We start from the raw sequence: 22789 nt of genomic DNA, 5'->3' as shown, positions 1-22789 counted from the left end.
CAAACCATTGAGATTTTCGAGCCAACACAAAGACAACAATTGTAGCCAAGACACCCAGATAACATTTTTTTCCGAATTCGTTTCGAATTCGGACAGAATTTCTGAAAAAATATCCGATTCTGTATGGACGTGGTCACCGAATTCGGAAAGAATTTATAAAGAAATTCTTAAAAAATATTATAGTTTCGCGACGAATTCCGCCCGTATTCGGAAGTAAGTTCTTGGAAAGTTCTGAGAAAAATTTAGATTTTCTGACAGAATTCGGTCCGAATTCGGAAGAAAATTCTGGAAAATTCGATGAAGAATTTAGATTTTTTTTTAAGAAAATCCGTCCGAATTCGGAAAGAAAATCTGGAAAAATTCGGAAAAAAGTTGAGATTTTCTGAAAAAATCGGAAACAATTCTGACGCTGACGCCACGTGTCGTACTGTACAGAACAAACCCTACTCAGAGACAATTTTCTTTCAATGTGCTATTTATGGAAGATTCTAATTTCAAACTTTCTAATGATTTTGCCTGTTGTTATCATTTTATGATTAACAGTAAACCAATATGCAGAAGTATACTTTCACATATATGTTGAAGCTATCAACACTAGCTTGAATTATTATATGTAGCATTTATATTAAAAAAATTTTAAAATTGTATATGCGAATTTTATGACCAGTCATATTGTTCTTCGACATCAAACGAAAAAATTCCCTTAGAAAATCCATTCGAAATCGGAACGAATTCGGAATGACGATTCTTAAGATTCTTTAGAAAATTTGCAGAGATTCTTAAAATAAACTTATAGAAAAACGGTCAAATTTCTAGGAAAATATTAGAGAAATCGGCCATAATTCTAAAAAATATTCTCAGAAAAAATCTGATATCAGAGCCCTCGGAAAAAAATGTTAGCTGGGCAGTAAATAAGAACTCTCTCATACATCGCAAAAGCATTGGAACGCTTTTTCAGACAGTTTTGGGCTTGAGAAGGTGCAAACTTTTCAGAAAATGTCGATAAATGACACTGTGCTACAAAAGTTGACCAGAAAAATATTCAAGCGTTCTGATGCCAAGTTCCATCGTGTTGCGATCCATGGAGAACGAAAATGCCTTTAGTTCGTTTGGGTCACTTCGTTTTATTTTTTTATAACGATAAAAGTAGTAAAAATCTGGGTTTCTTATATTTTCAAATTTAAACGGGCATATATTATTTTTTCCACAAAGTATATCTTTTGATCCTTCTTCCTTTTAAAGGGGTGAATAATATCTTTTGAATAAGCTATTATTGTTTTAAATCCGTTAACAAATGGCTAAGTTATAGTGGTTTATGTCTGAAAACCCCCACAAAAAACCTATATCTGAATTTCTCATAATTTTCAAAATTATAATGTTTTTTATTTATTTTGAAAATTGTGAGAAATTCAGTTATAGTTTTTTTGTGGGCTTTTTCAGACTTAAGCCACTATAACTTAGCGATTTGTTAACCGATTTAAAACAATAATAGTTTATTCACAAGATATTATTCACCCCTTTAAAAGAAGAAGGATCAAAAGAAATCCGTTGTGGAAAAAATGAGATATGCCCGTTTAAATTTTAAAATATAAGAAACCCAGATTTTCACTACTTTCACCGTTATAAAAAAATAAAACGAAGTGACCCAAATGAACTAAAGGCATTGTCGTTCTCCATGGATCCCAACACGATGGAATTTTGCATCAGAACGCTTGAATATTTTTCTGGTCAACTTTTGTAGCACAGTGCCATTTATCGACATTTTCCGAAAAGTTTGCATCTTCTCAAGACCAAAACTGCCTGAAAAAGCGTTCCAATGCTTTTGCGATGTATTAGAGAGTTCTTAATTATTGGCTTGGCATCTATGACCATTGTAGTTTCAGAATTCGCAAAAACTTCCCAGGTGTAAGCACCTACAATTTAAAATTGATTCAAGAGCACCGTGCAAATAATTGAAAAAGTATGCCCTCACACAATGACACCACTAAGAATGCAATACAAATATTTGGTGCTTATCGCTGCTTAATGGTGACCGTTGTTCGTGTGAGAGTCGGTGAGGAATGCTATTAATCAGTACACTAATTAAAATGTTCTTCACATCTCTTTACTACAAATAATTATTGACAGCATAACATTTTATTTGGTAACTTAAATATTTTATGGATTCTTGTATTATTAAGACCAAGACCACCTTTAGGAATATACATGGATGAGGGAACAAAAAAACTCTATAGAAATTAATTGTCAATCTCCAGTGAAACCTAGGTAGTTAAGTTTCTCCTTTTCTCAATAGTAAGTGGAGGATGATTAGCCAAATACAGGGACATATGATTGTGTACCACTAAATCTTCTAATTTGGCTGTGGTTGAAAATTTATAACGCTTGATTATTTTGGTCATTGCAATTCTAAGGGCGATTTCGGCATAACGAATTCCTAGAGAGAAGAAAATTAAAAAAGTTGTTTTCAATAATTTGATATGAAATTTGGCCAAAACTATTTTTATTATGCGTACCTATACAACTTCGCTTGCCTTTGGCAAATGGTATAAACGCATATGGGTGGCGTGCCTTGACGTTAACGGGGAGAAAATTGTCTGGATTAAATTTATCAGCTTGTGGACCCCATATGCCTTTACTACGATGTAATTCATAAATATCTATTCCCATTTCAAGGTATTTAGGTATAACGATGTCATTGCTCAATTTTAGGTTTCCATCAAAAGCTATGCGCCCAATAAATGGAATGGTAGGGAATAATCTCATTGTCTCCTTTATAAACATATCCAGGTAGGTAAGTTGCGTGATGTGTTCATAAGAAATATTAAACTCTCCGCTATCGTTGTCGGGAAATAGTTGACATATTTCAGCATATGCTTTGGCTTGATATTCAGGATGCATGGCTAACATAAGCATGGTAAAATATAATGTGGATGAAGTCGTTTCAAAGGACTGCAGGGAGAGAGAAAATATATTGATTTTGATTCAAATGTTTTATTAGTTATGTATTATTTTTACAAACAACATACCGCCGCGAATAAATGCATCATATTCGATATGGCAAGGTCTTCTTCAAGTTCATTAGATTCAATGGCTTCATTGAAATGATGGGCAACCGCAATACAATGGCTATCCACATACTCTGGATCATTTCGCAGACGCGTTGCGTAGTATTTGTAAGCCTGAAAAAAAAACAAACAAATTTAATTTTCCCAACCAGTTCATCCTGATTTTTATACCTTAATGTCTAAGTTTGGGCATAGTTGATCGATACCCAGCAAGAAAATCCCATAATCAAAAAAGGAATTTTTATAGTACTTTTTGGAAGTCGTAACGGCTTCCAGATCGATTTACTAACCAATTATTTTAACAAGTGCATGTCGCACCGAGGCATTGGAAACTGAGCATCCTGTGTCCCGTCCACAAGAAAGGAGATAAGACTGTATGCTCTAACTATAGGGGCATAAGGCTTCTCCCTATTGCCTACAAGATAGTGTCAGGGATATTGTGCGAACGACTAAAGCCCATGGTCAACGAAATAATTGGAACATACCAATGCGGCTTTAGACCATTGTAACTCAAATCTAAAAATACCATCATTTGTTCCGAACGTAGAAAACCAAAACAACTTTCGAATTTCCGCAATATTGTAAAAATCGTTAACAATACCGATTGTAGGAACAATCATAATCTAAATTTTTTACAAAACATATTGTCAGCCCTGAAAACCAGATACTAAATTTTTTGATTTGAGTATATATACTTCTCATATACACTTTCCACACAACTTTGATATAAATATCTCGTATAATATTACGAGCATTGATGAACGCAATACATGGTTTGCTACTTTAGCTGACAACAAAGCCAAACAAAAAGCCACAAGCAGCCACCACAACATAAGGAATAATTAAACACCATAACAAACATGAAAAGGAAAGAAGAATGAAGTAAAGAAGAAGAATGAAACAAAACAGAAACAAATAAAAACAAGAGTCGCATTGTTGGTATACATCAATGTCGTGCTTTGGTATTGTTAAAGTTACGAAGTTTTTTGGCAATTCACACACACACGACCCGAACACAACGAAAGAGCACACAAATGTTTTGATTTGTTTTTGTTTTGCAGCATGCGTGCATACAACGTTACTAACACACTGTCAAAAGTTGCAAATATTGAGAATTTTGTGTGCCCTCTTCTTGGTCGGCTATGGTATACATACACACAAAAACAAAGATAAAGGCAGCATGTCATACAAACACAACAACTCACCAAAATTTTTTTCAACACGGCATCGAATAGCGAGAGAAGAGAAAAATATTTTCGAAGAAAAGAGAGAAATATTGTTCAGTTGACACAAACTATTTTTGGATTTAACAAAAACGATTGTTGAATTCACAATACTACATAAGGAATCCAACAATATGTTAACAATACATATTTTGCTCTTGGAATATTGTTGGATCAAACATATTTTTTTCTCTGCGTGTACGAGAGGCAAACGTCAAAAGAAGTGTCACAATCTACACCAATTGCTTATACTGATGATATAGACATCATGGGACGACCAGTAAAAGAAGTAACCGATACCTTTATGAAGGTCGAAGGAGAATATGCTAAAGTGTGTCTGGCGGTAAACGGCGAGAAGACCAATATGATGGTGTCGACGCGCAATGCGTCCATTGAGATCGGACCAACTGTTGAAGTTGGTTCCTATAATTTTGAGGTAGTAAAAGACTTCGTATACATCGGCACCGCCGTAACACACAACAAACGACATCAGTTGTGAAATAAAAAGAAGAATTGTATTGGCCAACAGATGCTACTTTGGCTTAAGTAAGCACCTTAAAAACAAAGCCACAACTCGTCAAACAAAAATAACGCTATACAAAACACTGATACTACCCGTGCTGATGTATGGTTCCCAAGCCTGGGTACTTGCGCAAGCAGATAAGGCAGTGCTTGGTGTGTTTGAGAGAAAAATTCTTCGAAAGATCTACACGCAAAAAAACGGTCTCTCTAACATATGTCCCAAACATATTGTGCAGCAAACGTATATATGTTTGCAACAGTCCCAAACATAATATATGTTTGGGTCTGCAAACAAATATATGTTTGGGTGGAAACATATATATATATATTTGGGTGCAAACATATATATGTTTGGGTGCAAAGATATTTATGTTTGGGTGCAAAGATATATATGTTTGGGTGTTAACAAAGATATGTTTGGGTGCAAAAAAATACAAACCCAAAAGGCACAAAAAATGACAAACACATGCACCAGTGGGCGCTTACTGAGAGCAAGGGAGCGTAAAATTCAATGTAAAACACTTTAAAATGTGTGCTGACTTGCTCTCATTAAGAACTTACTGGCTATTTCTATAGTATACACACAAATGTTGAGGTTGTTTATTGAAAGGAAAAAGAACAACAAACACATAGGTACATACAAAATTCCAAAGAAATACATAACACACTTTAATAAAAGAAAAACTGATTAAAATAATTTGTAAATAGTCACACTTTTAAAAAGGAAAAATATATAGAAACGTAGTTGAACGCTTCTCCTTAGTTGTGAAATAAAACAAATTGTCCTCATAGTTGAAATCATCAGCGGGGAATCGGCACCTAGAATCAAATGATTATGTAATGTAATAAATAAATATGGATAAGCCATATTTAAAATATACATAAGTATGTATATAATTACCAATATTAAATGCGATTTCTTCCTTGTCCAATAAAATAATTCCATTCAACTTTCCGATTCAATTATAAAATGTATTGGGCATTTAATTTACTAAAAAGCACAATTTCTTTAAGAAACACAAAACACTGATTTATTCACTCACTTTACCGTCTTGACTCTACAAAGGCATCTAAAACACTGAAGAAAGAAAAAAATATAATTCATATCATTTCTTCTTTTCTTCTTCGCCTAAGTTGGTTAACAACAACAAAACAAGAAACACACGAGTTTGACGCATACATGCCACCAAAGCCCATTCGTCGCTTCTACGTCTTCTATTATAAAATACACACAACTCTTCATTATAAAACAGCATTCCGCAGCCGCGAGAGCACTGTTATTACTCTTGTTGACAAACATCCTCTCTCCACCCATGAAAAAAATGTTCTAACATAAAAAATATGTTTTACCCAAACATATCAAATTGAGATATGTTACAAAATGTTGCAAACATATATTTGTTTGGACCCAAACATATTATGTTTGCATAAAAACATATATTTGTTTGCAACCGGTCCCAAACATATATTTGTTTGGATCCAAACATATTTCTAACATAAATTTTTCTGCGTGTACGGACCGATCTGCGTTGACGGTGAATATCGACGTCGTATGAACCACGAGCTGTATCGAGATGCAGCGATTGCGTTGGCTAGGCCATATAATAAGAATGAGCGACGATGAACCCGCTAAAAAGGCGTATAAATTCTAGCCACATGGTGGTGCACGCAGAATTGGCAGGCCAAAGAATAGATGGCGCAAACAAGTGGATGAAGAGATGACAAGGCGCGGTATTCCAGAAAGCGAAACACTAAACAGACAGAGTTGGAGATCTTTTCTTAGTTCGGTCTATGGAACAAATGTTCTGTAATGGGCCAGCTAAGTAAATAAGTAAAAACACGTTGAAGCTGCCGAGTTTTTTACGTTGCTATTCGATTGCTAGTTAAACCATTCAAATTACGGACATCCGTCCAAAGTAAAAGTAGAAGAATATAAAATGAAGATTACACTTCTAATGTATCACTTTTCGAAATTTCCACTGCATCCACCTTTTATGGATGCTGACATTTTGAAGCCGGATTTTAAGTGTTTTCTGTATTTTTATTTAACTTGGACGCGCACTCGGGTATTTCAAAAAACCTATCACAGGATTAAAGTACTCGCGAATACGCATAATTTTGATATTGACTATGTAGCCCATACAGCATCACAGTAATCTACTGCCAAAAGCAAAATTTAGTGCGATAGTTTTTCTAAAAAACCTATTGTTTGGGTACAGTATTGTGCTGGTACCCCGCGATATTTTAGTTTTCCGGCGTCCGGATCATATAAATAATAGATTGTGAAATTCCATCTACTAGAAAAGCGGAAACGGCTACTGCAAAAATTTTAAAATTTGCCAAAATTTTTTCTAAAATTATCGCGGACTAATTCGAGTTTTATGTGGATCGTTTCCATTTCAATGAAGAAACTGACACATCACTCACGTTTGTGCGAAAACAGCGGTTTGAAAAATTTAGTGGCATGGGAGCAGCATCCGTTTTATCCCAAAATAACTATGTGATGCTACAACCATGGTTCTTGGAAAAGGTTTATATCCATGTATTTTTTGTAAAAGCGTTTTGAATTGACAAAGATAGCACATAAACGGATAAGCCGATCTCCGCATATTTTTGTGAGCGTTTTAAGAACACGAATTTAAAAAATGTTTCTTAATAAAAACTGCGAATACTCATGCTACGTGGCTATATATGTAGCGAAACATATTAGGCACAAAGTTGCTTTTGCAAGTGTGAATGAGGGTTGTGTTGAATCTATTGCTGTTGAGATAAAATTGCAGGGAAATAAGTTTTTGGTTGGGACTGTATATCTGCCTCATGGCGATTTTAATTCTTTTGAAAGAGACTCCTTAACGACAGAATTAACGAAGAATGTCGGTAGTTAACGATAATTTTCGGTAAGTGCTATTCTGTATACAAATTTTAACGATTTTTGTCGGTAAATTTTGTAAAAGCGTTTTGAATTGACAAAGATAGCACGTAAACGGATAAGCCGATCTCCGCATATTTTTGTGAGCGTTTTAAGAACACGAATTTAAAAAATGTTTCTTAATAAAAACTGCGAATTGTCAAAGTCAAAATTTCGATATTAACGAAAAAATAGACCGTTTTTGTCAATCGGGAACGACATTTTTTTTAACTTTGTCTCGCTTAATGACAAGCTTTTTATGTATTTAGTAAGCTCACCAAACCATATGAAGATCGGTCAATTCGTTTTCGGTCTATCGACTTCAAAAATGCCAATCCGAGAAACAGGCGTTTAAAGTTTCTATGCTGCATATAAATCACAATAAATTGCTCCCTTTCAAGGCCAATTTTGCCCCTATTCTGTTTTTTGCAGCATACTCTATACTACTTCTACTTCAAAATAAGCCAGTTAATTTTTTCCGATTTTTTGAAAGTGATAAGTAGAGGTAACCCCTAAAAAAGGTCACCAAAAACCACGTTGATTTCTTTTTTTATACCCTCCAGCATAGGATGGGGGGTATATTAAGTTTGTCATTCCGCTTGAAACTACTCGAAATAATCATTGTAGACACCACAAACTATATATATTCTTGATCAGCGTGCAATTCTACATCGATATAGCCATGTCTGTCCGTCTGTGGAAATCACTCTAGCTTCCGAACGGATTGAAGTAAATGGATGAAATTTTGGTAAAATCTATTACATGTATGCACGACTTTTGGAATTGAAAGCGGGCTATGTAGGTCCACGTTTTCGTATAGCCCCCATACAAAGTGAAGCGTGACGCGTCGTCGTTTTAAGGAAAATGTAGGATATTTGTCCCATTTGACCACAGAATTGGTTGCAATTTGGTATGTTGTGTCTCCAAGAGGCTAAAAAATATTTTTACCAAATTTTGTTTATGAATTGACGTTGGCAACTCTAACATGTGAAACATGTAAAAATTTGTTGATCGCGGGAAGTTGTAAAAAATAATAAATAATTAAAATTTTATAGAAGTTGGAGTAAAATATTTTGCACAAACTTATTCCGGATAATTTGCTTAGTTGGGGTTGGATGGAGTTCTGGTGAATTTTGTTTGCTGTATGCTGATTAAACAAAATTATTATTTTGCGAAAAGAAGAAGAAGAAGAAAGTTGATGTAGCTTGTATGCTGATTTATTTCGTACTGCTTCCAATTGAGTATACTTATATAAACGTTTAGAACCTGGTGTTGTTGATTCAATTCATCTGCTGTAATTTGCGTTTGTTTTGCTGTTTCTGTTGTCTTTTTGGTGACCGCTCCTCTGTTGGTGTCTTTTGCCTGCATACTTGCATCCAGAGTTGGATATTTTAAATTGTTAATATGCCACCTAAGAGAAAAAGTTATAAGTGCCCGAAGTGTAACTTGACTGGTACTGGCAGTAGTATTGGATGCAGTGTTTGTGATGATTTTTATCACATAAATTGTTTAAAAATCACCATAGGTCAGCATACATATGTTCCTGTATCGTAACAAGAACTTTTCATACAAATGCACGAAGTGTTTGAATGCTAAATCTAGTGCTAATTTAATTACAGAACCTGGCAACAAGAGTGTAAGCAGCGACAATGATTCTTCTGATTTAAACAGGGAACTTATGCGATGTTGCTCTGAATTTAATGCGTCTCCTGAACAACAACAAGAAAAGCACAAAGTTGAGCTGCAAGAACAAATTAAAGCTTTTGAGGTCAAAATGTGCAATATAATTGAAACTCTTCGCGCTGAGTTCAATGATAAAGTGCAGAAGATGGAACTTGAACTAAGCAATTCTTATGATCTCGTTAAGTATCTGGAAGAAAACTGTTCCAGTGGAATGCGGGATATACAGATACAATCTTACATATTGCAAAGTAGATTAAATAGGTCCAATATTGTTGTAAATGGGCTACCAAACGGCATAAAGGATTTAAGGCAACCTTTTTATAAAATTGCAGCTAAATGCGGAATTGAATTAAATCCGCTTGATATTCAGCATTGTTGCTATTTCCTTAATGGGAAATCAGTACTTGTCAAATTTAATTCGGTTTATACTCGGGACCTTCTTATGTCAAAATATCATAAACCAATCCCATCATGCTATCCGATATTCTGAATGTGAGTGTACAAACCCGGTTGTATCTTAACGACCATTTAAATGCTGCAAGTTCTAAACTGGTGTTCCTTTGTAAACAGCTTAAGCAGAGCAATGCAATCAAGGCCTTCAAACTTATTAATGGTGACAAACCTGTTGTGGAGGCAATTATGGCTGATGGTTCTGCGGCAACAATGGATGTTGTGGGTTGTGCCAGTCTATTGGATAATATTTCTAATTCCAATGTAACATGCAATAGATACTATTACCTATATATTATCAGTTTTTATATGCTATATATGATGGTATGTTTACACATGTATAATGCATATACGCATATATATATGTGTAGCAGTAGCTATTGTATGTAATCCAGAAATTAATTATTTATTTTCTTATCTTTGCAATTTTCCTTCGAAAATTATATAACCAATTTCATGATTTATTTGCCTGATATCGTTAATGTTAACAGTTTTCTGTCCACTTATTTGAGCAATAAGTGAGGTAACTTAAATATGGTCATTTTAACTGCCAAAGTTTTACTATAGGCAGTTCTTCCGGTAAAATTAATGAAATTAGAAACATTTTAGAGGGTAATTATTTGGATGTGGTGGGTGTAAGCGAGACTTGGCTTAAGCCACATATGGCTTATAATATTGCCGATCTGCCGGGATACTCATGCTACGTGGCTATATATGTAGCGAAACATATTAGGCACAAAGTTGCTTTTCCAAGTGTGAATGAGGGTTGTGTTGAATCTATTGCTGTTGCGATAAAATTGCAGGGAAATAAGTTTTTGGTTGGGACTGTATATCTGCCTCATGGCGATTTTAATTCTTTTGAAAGAGACTTGTCAGATCTGGTTGTTAGGTATGAGAATGTTATACTGATGGGTGACTTCAATAATAACTTGTATGATCTTCGGAAAGCCTTCAATGTTAGAGCAATATGCAACAACATGAATCTTACTCCTGTGCACAATTCTATTCCCACACACTACGATCTTCATCATGAATCAAGTTCTTTAATCGACTATTTTTTAGTGTCGATGTCAAATTCATTGAGATTTTCTAGTCAATTCCAGCGTTCGGGAATATCACATCACTCATTTATATTCATTTCGATGGATGTTGAATGTAATGTTGTACCGCAGTATTATGAATATAGCATTTCCAAATTAAATGAAACCTTTTCCAAATTGAATGAAACTTTTTCCAAATTGAATGAAACCTTTTCCAAATTAAATGAAACCTTTTCCAAATTAAATGAAACCTTTTCCAAATCAAATGAAACCTTTTCCAAATTAAATGAAACCTTTTCCAAATCAAATGAAACCTTTTCCAAATTGAATGAAACCTTTATTTTTATTGAAAGAAAAAAAGCCAGAATATTTTGACAATGCATTGTCAAAAATTTGGTAGGCACATGTCATTACTTTCTGCATTACCAGGTAATGAGTACTCATTACCCTCCGCATTATCAGACAGTACATATATAACAGTTAACATATAACTAGTTACATCCTTACTTACTACTTACTTACAAACGAATAAGTACGGTGGCACAGGGCTAGTGTGTCTGACTACAAATCCTAGGTTTGTGTGTTCAAAGCTCACCGTCAGCATGGAGTTTTTTGTTGACAAAATTACGAAGAAATGTTGATGTACATGAATGTTTTTAAACAACCCTTACTATTTGTACGAGTGGCCTAGTGTGTAGTGTGTTTGACTACAAATCAGAAGTTCGTGTGTTCGAAACTAGAAGGAACCGAAATAAAAGAAAAGGAGAAAACAAAAAGCAAAAAGTGTGCAGTGTTGAATTTGAATATATTTTCACCTCAATTGATCTAAAAATAGAACATATGCTTTTAGCGTCCTTTTCGACTACGGGTAAGTGCGTAAATATGTACTTTGAGTTCACATTTAAGGAAGTACTTCCTTCCTATGACATCCCCATGTAAAAATAATGACTTTTACGGCCAATTAGTAAGTAGTTACAACTGCCAAAATTTACTGAATAAAGTCATTACTTGGTAATGACTTTTTTTGCTGGGTGGAAAGAAATAAAAAATTATATAGGTTTTCAACGATTTTTTACTTAAATTCTAATTTTAAGTAATGACATAAAAGTTTAACTCGCTGCATGTTTTGCTTCCTTGAACATAAACATTTCATAATTTTTGGGCATCAATTAAGGTTATAGCGAAATAATCCTAGAGAGAGAATTTAGGTTTAACAAATTCCTAATAACACTGTGACACAAAATGGAGGTGAAAATCTTGGGCAGAGATAATTCCTTTTGGGGATGAAAGCCCTTGGTGACTATATTAAGAATCCCGAAGGACAGATCCGCCGTGAGTCGAAGTTCCGAGTTATGGCGTGATTAAGTTTCTGCTGAAGACCATATAAGGCATCTGAAATTAACATTATTGGCTTGTTCCCGTACTTTATAAAGTGGTAAAAGTCGTAAAAGTTGTAAAAGTCGTAAACGATTTTCATATAAATTTTGTGTACGGGAACGCAAAATGTGTAAAAGTGGTAAAAATTGTAAAAACTTTTTAGTTCTGGAACAGAGCTTATATCTTTGTTAACAGTTGTTTTAGCTTATTTATGAAATGACTTGACTTCAGACAAATCGAATGAGGATTATTTTCGTAGAGCATTTCGACCTTCTAACTCGCTTCCTTCAATGTCCTTTTCGTCCCTTATTTCAAGAACCGCTATAAAAGTACCACATGACGACGTTTTTCAGCTTCGAAATGTTCTTCAAAAATGTCGCTCAGAAAATCTTATGTACGACCCTGATTGACAACTAATCGATTTTTTCGCGTTTTCGTGGTCTGTTGTTTTAGCTGTTCGATACAATGCTCAATCACGTCAATGGTATTACGATCTATCCTATCGCGTAGTACGACTTTGGCACACAATTTTATTTTTGAAAGTTTTTTTTAGGATATTTTTTATGCAATAACTTAATAAGTAAACGAATACACATAATGATAGAATTAAACCGGTGTAATTTTAAATTTTTAATGCCATATTCAGCGGCGACCTGACTTAACGCCCAAGGACATAACGCCCAAAATTAATTTTGGGCGTTATGTCCGCCCCGACCCCGGACTTAACCCCAAAATAAAATTGGGTGTTATGTCCGCCCTAACTCCGGACATAAGGCCCAAAAATAATCGGACACAACGCCCAAAATATAATGTTGAGTTTTTTAATATTTTAATGATTATTATTTGTAATGCAGGGCCGGTTTCAATTGCTGTGTTCCAAAACCTACAATAAATTATTATTTTGAACATTCTGTCTAATTTTATTATAAAAAAAAATTTTAAAAATTTCAAAATGGTAGACTCTTTCAGGTTATATTATGGTTAAGTAGATTTTAAAAATGATTTGATTGATTCCTAAAATAGCAAACATCTACTGAATATTTTAAACTAGTTGGACGCATAAGGAGCTCTGAAAAATCAAAATCTCCTCAGGAATTTATTAGCACTTTTCCAAATAACGAACACTGACAAAACGGAATGTTTAACAGCGTGTTGAGTGACTTATTTCTTATTGTGAATTAGAAACTGAGTCATAGATAAAACCTAAAGATGTTGAAAGCGATCGAGCAAAAGTCGAAAACGGTATATTTTATAAAAAATCGCGCGCGCGATTTCTTATAAAATATACCGTTTTCGATCGCTTTCGTAAATTGTTAAGTGTTAATATGTATTTAAAATTGTTTCCTCATTGAAAATAAAATTGAGTCATAGTCATAAAACCTAAAGATGTTGAAAGCGATCGAGCAAATGTCGAAAACGGTATATTTTATAAAAAATCTCGCGCGCGATTTCTTATAAAATATACCGTTTTCGACTTTTGCTCGATCGCTTTCAACATTTTATAAAAAATCGCGCGCGCGATTTCTTATAAAATATACCGTTTTCGACTTTTGCTCGATCGCTTTCGTAAGTTGTTAGGTTAAATGTTTAAAATTGTTTCCTCATTGAAAATAAAATTGAGTCATAGAGCAAACCTGAATATGCTGGAAGCGATATAGCAAAAGTCAAAAACCGTATATTTAAAAAAAAAACGCGCGCGCGATTTCTTGTAAAATATACATACCGTTTTTTGACTTTTGCTCCATCGCTTCCAGCATATTCAGGTTTGAATTTTGATTTTGATTTTCTATGACTCAATGTTTTATTTATGGCGTTGTAGATGTGTAGATGTAGTAAGAAAAATCTTTTATACGGAATATGTTTTTAAAAAATAAAATTGCAGATTTGCAAAATTGTGCATGCTTGTAAATCTTGTTTCGAGAAAACTCAAGTAAATCACAGTACTGTAATGTTGGGTCCATTTGTCCACAAATTGTTGGAAAATCCGTAAACATTTAAATATGATTTCAGTAAGCTTATTTTTTATTTATTACATACATATATAAAACAACTTTATTTCTAAATAAATCTGAATTTTACTTATGAAGTGGGAAAATCATGAATTTCGGAAAACGGACATAAAGCCCAATGGGCCTTATGTCCGCTATGGGGGCGGACTTAACGCCCAATTTTATTTTGGGCGTTAAGTCCGGGGTCAAGGAGGACATAACGCCCAAAATTGATTTTGGGCGTTATGTCCGTTGGGCGTTAAGTCAGGTCGCCATATTCAGCAATGTTGAACCCAATAGTAAAGGCATTTTCAAAAATAAAATTGTGTACCAGAGTGGTACTACGCGATCTGACAATAGATCGTAATATCGTTGACGTGATTGAGCATAGTTACCAACATATCAATAAACAGGACTGCTCCAATTATGTAATGAGTATGTCCATTGAAAATTCCACAAGCAGCAAATCGTAAACCACTTCACTATGTAATACAATTAGCCCCTGTTATTATTAGTAATTTTTTAACCGTTAATTCTCTCTTTAGCATTATTTAGCTATAACCTTAATTGATGCCCAAAACTTATGAAATGTTTAAGTTCAAGGATGCAAAACATTCAGGGAGGTGCACTTTTATGTCATTACTAAGGATTAGAATTTAAGTAAAAAATCGTTGAAAACCCATATAATTTTTTATTTCCTTCTCTTTCCAAAATATTCTCGCTTTTTTCTTTTAATAAAAATAAAGGTTTCATTTAATTTGGAAAAGGTTTCATTTGATTTGGAAATGGTTTCATTTGATTTGGAAAAGGTTTCATTTAATTTAGAAAAGGTTTCATATAATTTGGAAAAGGTTTCATTCAATTTGGAAAAGGTTTCATTTAATTTGGAAATGCTATATATAGACTATTCTGCTGTAACGGCAGACACTTTGGATAGTGCTTTGGAATTGTGTGATTTTTCTGAGCTTTATTGTACAAATGATGTGAATCAGCAACTAAATGTGTTATATACAAATTTATATGAAATACATTGTTGTTTTCCCGCTCGGAGGAGGCGGTGTGTTAATGGTCGGAAAGATGATTGGTTTAAAACCCCTGAAATAAAGTATTGGCTTTCTGTGAGAGATTTGTCTTGGAGGGCTTATCTTCATAATCCAAATGATGCTAACTGGCTAATATTTTGCAGAAATCGTAGTAAATCAAAGCGTGTGATACGTAAAATCAAAGCATCATTTCATCATAAGGTATTCAATGGTAAAACGACTAAAGAGATTTGGTCTCTTTTGAACAGTTATGGCATTGGAAAAAATAGGGATGTTATTGATGTTGAAGTTGATCAGTTAAATAATTTGTTTGCTTCTTTCCAAAATGTTGACAATAATAATTCGCCGGCTATTCTTAACTCCTGGGGTAGATTATCCTTTAGATCAGTTAGCCTTGATGAAATGATGGATTGTTTTTCTTTGATAAAATCAAATGCAGTAGGTTATGACGGTTTAACTCTAAAGTTCCTTAAAATATTGTTACCCTTAACAGGAAACCATGTTCTTTACATTGTTAATACCATTCCCAGCAAAATTTTATGGAAGTGGTTCCATGAGATGCCATGATTTCACTGGATCTTTTGCATTGGTTCAAATGAAGTCGTGATAGATCCGATCTTTTCTTCAGCATTTGAACGAATTCCACGAATGATAAATCAACTCGTGAAAGATTTAAACCCATTCAGAGGAAGTCGCGAAAGATCCGATATTTTCATCGGTATTTGAACCCATTCCATGGATCCAATTGAGATGAAGTTTATTTTTAGGTATATTTTCTTTTATTTATTACACTGTGCAACAAAATGGATGTGAAAATCTGGGGCACGGAAAATTCCTCTTGGGGAAGGATGGCCTTGATGAGTATATTAAGAACCCCGAAGGACAGATCCGCCGTGAGTCGAACTTCCATGGCGTGATGAATTTTTTGCTAGAGGTCCTGTAAGGCATCAGGAATTAGCGTTGTATCTTTGTTCACTGATGTTTTAGCTCTTAAAATAAAGGACAGAAAGGACATTGAAGGAAGCGAGTTAGAAGGTCGAAGTGCTCCACGAAAATAATCCTCATTCGATTTGACTAAAGACATATTATCTCAAAAATAAGCTAAAACAACAGTGAACAAAGATATAACGCTAGTTCCTGATGTCTTACAGCGTCTCTAGCAAAAACTTCCTCACGCCATAATGCGGAAGTTCGACTCATGGCGGATCTGTCCTTCGGGGTTCTTAATATACTTACCAATGGCTTTCATCCCCAAAGAGATTGGTCCATGCCCCAAAATGTCTGTTCACAGTGTTATTTATAGGAAGTCCCCAATATGGAGCCAAAAAATAGAATCGTACTGCACTCTTTGATACTAAAAGAGTTTCCTTGACTGTGCTAGGATCTTATTTGTAAATACATAAGTATATTTTATAAATGGTTTTAATTAGTAGTATGTCCTTATGCATCTCTTGCAAATTTTTGCTTGAATCCTATTTCAAGTACATAAATATATGCAAAATCTGTCGAATTGGTTAAGATGTCATGCCAAAGGGTTTGTGAAAATGTTATTCAAGGAATTGGTTAAGATGTCATGCCAAAGAATTGGTTAAAATGCCATTCCACGGGGTTAGTGAAGATGACATACTTAGGATCTGAAAAGGAATTGCATCTTTTGGGGGTCACGCTCTTGTAAAAAGAATGAATGAAGATGCTAAAAAAATGACATTCCATATCACTTGTACCCATTCTTGAATAGCTTCTTTGGCATCGAACATTTTGCTGGGATTATTATGACCTCTGTGTTTCCTTCGCTGTGGAAAATAGCTAAAGTGATTCCTATTCGTAAGTCTGATGCAGCTAATGACTTTCGACCTATATCAATCATGCCTATACTTTCGAAAATGGCAGAGCACATATTAAAAAAGCAAATTTTGTGTCACATATCTTTTCCTTCTCTATTACATAATTCTCAATCTGGGTTTAGGCTTAATAGGAGTACAACGTCTCTATTAGTGGGCCTAACTGACAAGATTCGGCATATTACAAGTAACAATGGTTGTTGTGTTCTTGTATCTATTGATTTGGAGAAAGCCTTTGACAGGATTAGCCATGAACTATTGGTTTTTAAACTATCCCATAATTTTGCGTTTTCAATTACATCCTGTGCACTAATGGAATCGTATCTTGGCTGTAGATATCAATATGTTTATGCCGGTGGTAATCATTCAAGTTTGTTGCCTGTTGTGAGTGGTGTCCCACAAGGGTCAGTGCTAGGCCCATTATTGTTTATCATGTTTCTGAATGATTTTTTTGCTACAGTTGCTTCTGAAAATTGCCTTCCTTTTGCTTTTGCGGATGATATCCAGCTATTGCTTAAGTGTGATGTTGCTTTCCCTGATGTCATGCAAAGTGTTGTAAATCATGTTAGTTCAACAGTAGCTAATTGAATGTTTACAAATAAGTTATCTATCTATGCTAACAAAACGAAGGCTATGTCCTTTGGTTTTCCTGTCTATTCTGAAATAGAAGTCCGACATAATAATATACAAATTGAATTTGTTGATTGTATAAAATGCCTTGGTGTGATTGTTGATAATGCGCTGACTTTTGAAGTTCATATCAATTCATTGGTTTCCAAAATTAACTTTATGTTAAGGAAGCTTTATAGCACCGAATTATGTCTTTCGAATGATATTAAAAAATACATTGTAAAAGCATTGATAATGCCAAGTATTTTCAGGAACATTTGGTTATGTACTTAAGAAGCTTCAAATTGCCTTTAATAGAGTAGTAAGATTTGTCTATTCGCTTAAAAGATTGCAGCATGTCACTCCTTTTGTTATTGATTTTTTAGGTTGCAAATTTCGTGATTTTATTAAATTACGAATGTTCCTTCTCTTTAAGATGCAGTCGCCACTTTACTTCGTAAATTTATTCAGTTTAACAAGATCATATCGGAACCCCCAAATTCGCATTCCTTTGCTCACACCTCCATTAGAGAGATCGTTTCTTGTTCGAGTAGCTAGAGTATATAATGTATTGCCACTAGCCTTAAAAGTGTTTGGTCTTTCATTAGTTGTATTCCGCAGGAAAATGTTGGAGTATTTTGTTTCACGTTACTTCCAATTTTGATCTATTTATATTAATTTTTATATTATCCGCTTATTGCTCAAGTGCTTTAAATATTTTTTTTCCTATGCTGCATACATGAGAATTTGAATGAATTTGAAATAGTCACTGTGTCGTATTTTGCTTGAAATATTTAGGCACATCACTGAGTGGTTCATTTCATATTCAGATGTAAATGTAGTTTTTATTGGATTAGTTCAAATTCTTACTTTGCATTTAATGATCTTTTCATAAAATATTTGTTTTTGAAATTCTCATTAAAAAAAGAAAAAAAAAATAAATAAATAAAAAATTTAATATTATTTATACATTGCTCTTATTATAAATGCTGTATTTCTTTTGGAGTAGTTTAAAATCCTTTCAATTCTTGGAGTATCAAAATTCAATTAATGAAATGTTTTTTTAATTAATTCTCTTTCGAGTTGAGCTGTTAGGCCTTTAGAGATACATTGAAAAATTAGGAGTCTACCGAAGTCCCACGAATCCAACCATTACACTACGTTTCACGGGTGGTATAGCCGATCTTCAGGTGTATTAGGATGTTGTTGTGGCAGACGAAGGCAAAGCTTGGAAACTAGTATATATATCGCACTTCATTAGATAAATGTATATGCGAAATTATGTCAGTTAATTGAAACTCCAAACTTTTCCTATAGTCTTGCTTGGTAATCCCATTTTTTAATGTTCACAAGTACTACGGTAAGTTTTATTCCTACATCATTAGTAATTGCTCTTCTATATCAGAAGATTTTATTTTTTTGATTTGATCATCAATTATTGTCTACTAAAGTTTTGACAAGTTGATGGTGGCTTAGAACGCTAAGACGCCGGCAACATTGACACTCAGTTGTCGGAGACCCAGGTTCGAATCCCAGCCTGGCTCATGCTGAAATTATTTTTTTATTATTTTTGCCTTATTAAGGCGAAGGCCTTAAGTTTGGTGGTAGTCGGATAATATTCAGGAGTCGGAATAAGCAAGAAAGCTTATGTGGAGAAACGTCAAGGTTTTTTTTCGTATGCGAATATTTCCGCCTCTGGTAGTAGTACATATTCCAAAAGGAAAGCCCGCCAATGAAAGAAGAAAATATCTCCTTTATATTGATGCAAAGTATGTTGGTGTAAGTGGGCAAACAACCGAGATATCGCAAGAGGCAGTAATATATCCAATCTTTCCATTTTTTGTAATCACGCTACATGTTAGAATTTTGATCGGATATTCATGAAATTCTGGGGCTAAATGGGGCCCCACAGATGAAGAAGCCTATTGCTTTTGGTGATAGTCAGATAATATTTAGGGGTCGGAATGGGGAAAAACTCATGTGGAGACAAACTTCAATTCTTTGTGGATATATCGGCTTCTAGTAGGGGTATTCCAACGGCAAAGCCTGTCGATGGAAGAAGAAAATATTACTTTTACATTGGTGTAAAGTGAGTTGGTGAAGGTGGTCAAACAAGGGAGATACAACAACAGTCAGTAATGCATCCAATTCTTCCTTTTTTTGCAATCACGAAATTTTGATCGGATGGTCACGAAATTTTGGTTGCTTATGGGGGTCCCAGAGAGAAAGAGGCATATGATGTTTGGTGGTAGTCGGATTATATTCCCAAAAAGAAATGTTTACCAGTGAAAAGCTTATGCACAGGGGTAGTGGTGTAGGGTATCACATGGTCGGCCCCGTCCTGACTATAGCCTTTGCTCACTTGTTTATACATAGTAATTATTTTTTTTTATACCCTCCACCATAGGATGGGGGTATATTAAGTTTGTCACTACGTTTGTAACTACTCGAAATAATCTTTGTAGACCCCACAAAGTATATATATTCTTGATCAGCGTGCAATTCTACATCGATATAGCCATGTCCGTCCGTCTGTCCGTCTGTCTGTCTGTCCGTCTGTCCGTCTGTGGAAATCACTCTAGCGTCCGAACGGATTGACGTAGGTTGATGAAATTTTGGGAAAATATGTTATATTTACGTAGGACTTTTGGTATTGAAAGCGGGCTATGTAGGTCCACGCTTTCGTATAGCCCCCATACAAAATGACGCGTGACGCGTCGTCGTTTTAAGGAATTTTTAAGATATTTGGCCCATTTTACCACCGAATTGGTTGTAATTTGATACTTTGTGTCTCCAGAGGGCAGAAAATATTCCTACCAAAGTTGGGTTATATAGGTCCACGTTTTGGTATAGCCCCCATATAAGGCCCAATATAAAGTACGCGTCATTTTAATATATTTTGAATGTATTTGACCCATTTGACCACAGAATTGGTTGTAATTTGATATTTTGTGTCTCCAGAGGCCAGAAAACATTCCTACCAAAGTTGGGTTATATAGGTCCACGTTTTGGTATAGTCCCCACATAAGACCCCTTATAAAGTACGCGTCATTTTAATATATTTTGAATGTATTAGACCCATTTGACCAAAGAATCGGTTGTAACTTTGTATTTTGTGTTTCCAGAGGCTAAGAAACATTTCTACCATAAAATGTTTATATAGGTCCACGTGTTGATATAGCCCCCATAATACAATATCTCCCGATTTTCGATATTTGGAACGTTTTAGCCTCATTATCACACCGATATGGCTGAAATTTGGTATTTAGTCTTCTTTAGGCGTAATAAAACTTTCCCCCAGAAATTTGTAGGTATAGGTCCACGCCATCATATAGCCCCCATAGAACGGTACCTTCCGAATTTAGGTATTTTGAAGGTTGTGGCCACATTAATTCACCGAAATGGCTGAAATTTGTGGTGGAGGGTATAAAAAGTTCGGCCCGACCGAACTTAACGCTTTTCTCACTTGTTGAGTAGTTCTAATATCCCTCCCTAGGTATATTTAAGCTATTTTATATAATACTAGCTGACCCGGTCCGCGTTGCTGGCCCGTTGTTTGGGTTCTCTGTGTAAACTTTAGTTATCTGTCCAGTATTGATGTCAATGTTTTGACATAAACTCCATGTAATGGTATCTCCCAAATTTAAGATATAAAATCTCTTTTATTATACCCTTCACCATAAATGGACAGTTTAAAGCGCTTTGTGACCCACATATAATGGTCGGTGCAGGTCAATTAACATTGCTATATATTGGTTTGTTGGTCTCGGTTGGGGTCATAAATATTACTGCAGAGAATTGTCAGTATAGGTCCACGTTTTGATATACATAGCTCCCATAGAACGGTACCGGCTGATTTTCACTATTTTTTTAGGATTTAACATCATTATCACACCAAAATGGCTGTAATCTGGTTTAAATATAATTTAAAGATGAGAGCATAAATATTCGGATCGACCGAAAGACACGCCTTTTTCTTTGCGCTCGGTATGCAACAGCTATAGGTTCACGTTTTGATATATCTCCCAAAAAAACAGTACCTCCCGATTTTCGATAGTTCGGAGATATAGCCACTGTTGGGGGTCGTAAACAGTCTTGCAGAAAATTTTCAGTATACGTCCTCGTTTTGATATGCATAGGTCCCATAGAACGCTGGCGACTAATTTTCGCTATTTTTGGTGGATTTAACCTCATTCAGCCCGATCGAACGTAACGCCGTTTTTCTTCGCGCTCTATTTTACCACTATTGCATGGTAAAATACCCCTCAGCGAAATGTATGTTCCTTAGGTATATGTATGGCACCATTTATATAATTCATAAAAAATTACTTCTATAAACTATAAACTGAAATCAATGCTCATGAAGTTTCACTTCCCACATTTTGAGATTTTATCCGTAATTGTAATATTTTCAAACATCGGACACTATCGCGGTATTCTGATTGTAATGATGATATTGTTTTGTATATCAATAACTTTGTCTGATGTCCAATCATTTTTTTGGAATTTCGGTCTAGTGACATCTCAAGTTATCGGGATTTCACTGTATTCCAAAATGTGGAGTTGATCGAGCTATCCCACTTATTGTTAAGTGTTCAGGGTTTGTAGCGTTTTTTATGCACACTTACAAAATTATGTATATTATCTGAAATAATAAATGTTTGAACATTTTGTGATGACCATGATATTTCACTTCCGCGAAGACCATTCAGGGTCAAGACAGTATTACAATAGTATTGCAAACAATCTGTAAACAATACGTTCAAAAATATCATTGACTTCAGATTTTTTTTTAAATTTTGAAGGAGAACCTCCGGTCACTACCTCCGGCCACTACCACTTGTTCACTTGTTGTGTCACGCTTACTAAAATTATGTATATTGATTGAAATAATACATTTTTGAAAACTTTGTGATGACCGCGATTTCAGATTTTATTAAAAACATTGTAGGGGAGGACCACCGGTCACTACTCTTAGTCGTATAAAAACAGCTTACAAACGTTCTAATTAATTGAAATAATACATTTTTGAACATTTTG

General features: G+C 34.7%; 1 protein-coding gene across 1 annotated transcript in view; it reads right to left on the bottom strand.

Moving 5' to 3' along the window:
* Window positions 1-2099: 2099 nt before the first annotated feature.
* LOC141397970 (probable cytochrome P450 313a4) overlaps window positions 2100-22789 on the bottom strand; it is a 38517-nt gene continuing 17827 nt past the window's right edge. Inside the window, exons 6-8 of the mRNA XM_073975013.1 lie at window positions 3027-3179; window positions 2514-2949; window positions 2100-2434 (exon numbers count right to left, since the gene is read on the bottom strand). Coding sequence (XP_073831114.1) covers window positions 2262-2434; window positions 2514-2949; window positions 3027-3179 — 762 coding nt within the window. The 3' untranslated portion in view covers window positions 2100-2261. The remainder of the gene's footprint in view (window positions 2435-2513; window positions 2950-3026; window positions 3180-22789) is intronic.

The sequence above is a fragment of the Musca autumnalis genome, unplaced genomic scaffold (genome assembly GCF_047663935.1).
Source record: "Musca autumnalis isolate F117 unplaced genomic scaffold, ASM4766393v1 scaffold_3, whole genome shotgun sequence".
Lineage (NCBI taxonomy): Eukaryota > Metazoa > Arthropoda > Insecta > Diptera > Muscidae > Musca > Musca autumnalis.
The sequence above is the reverse complement of the archived record's forward strand: the minus strand, read 5'-3'. Positions and strand labels throughout refer to the sequence as shown.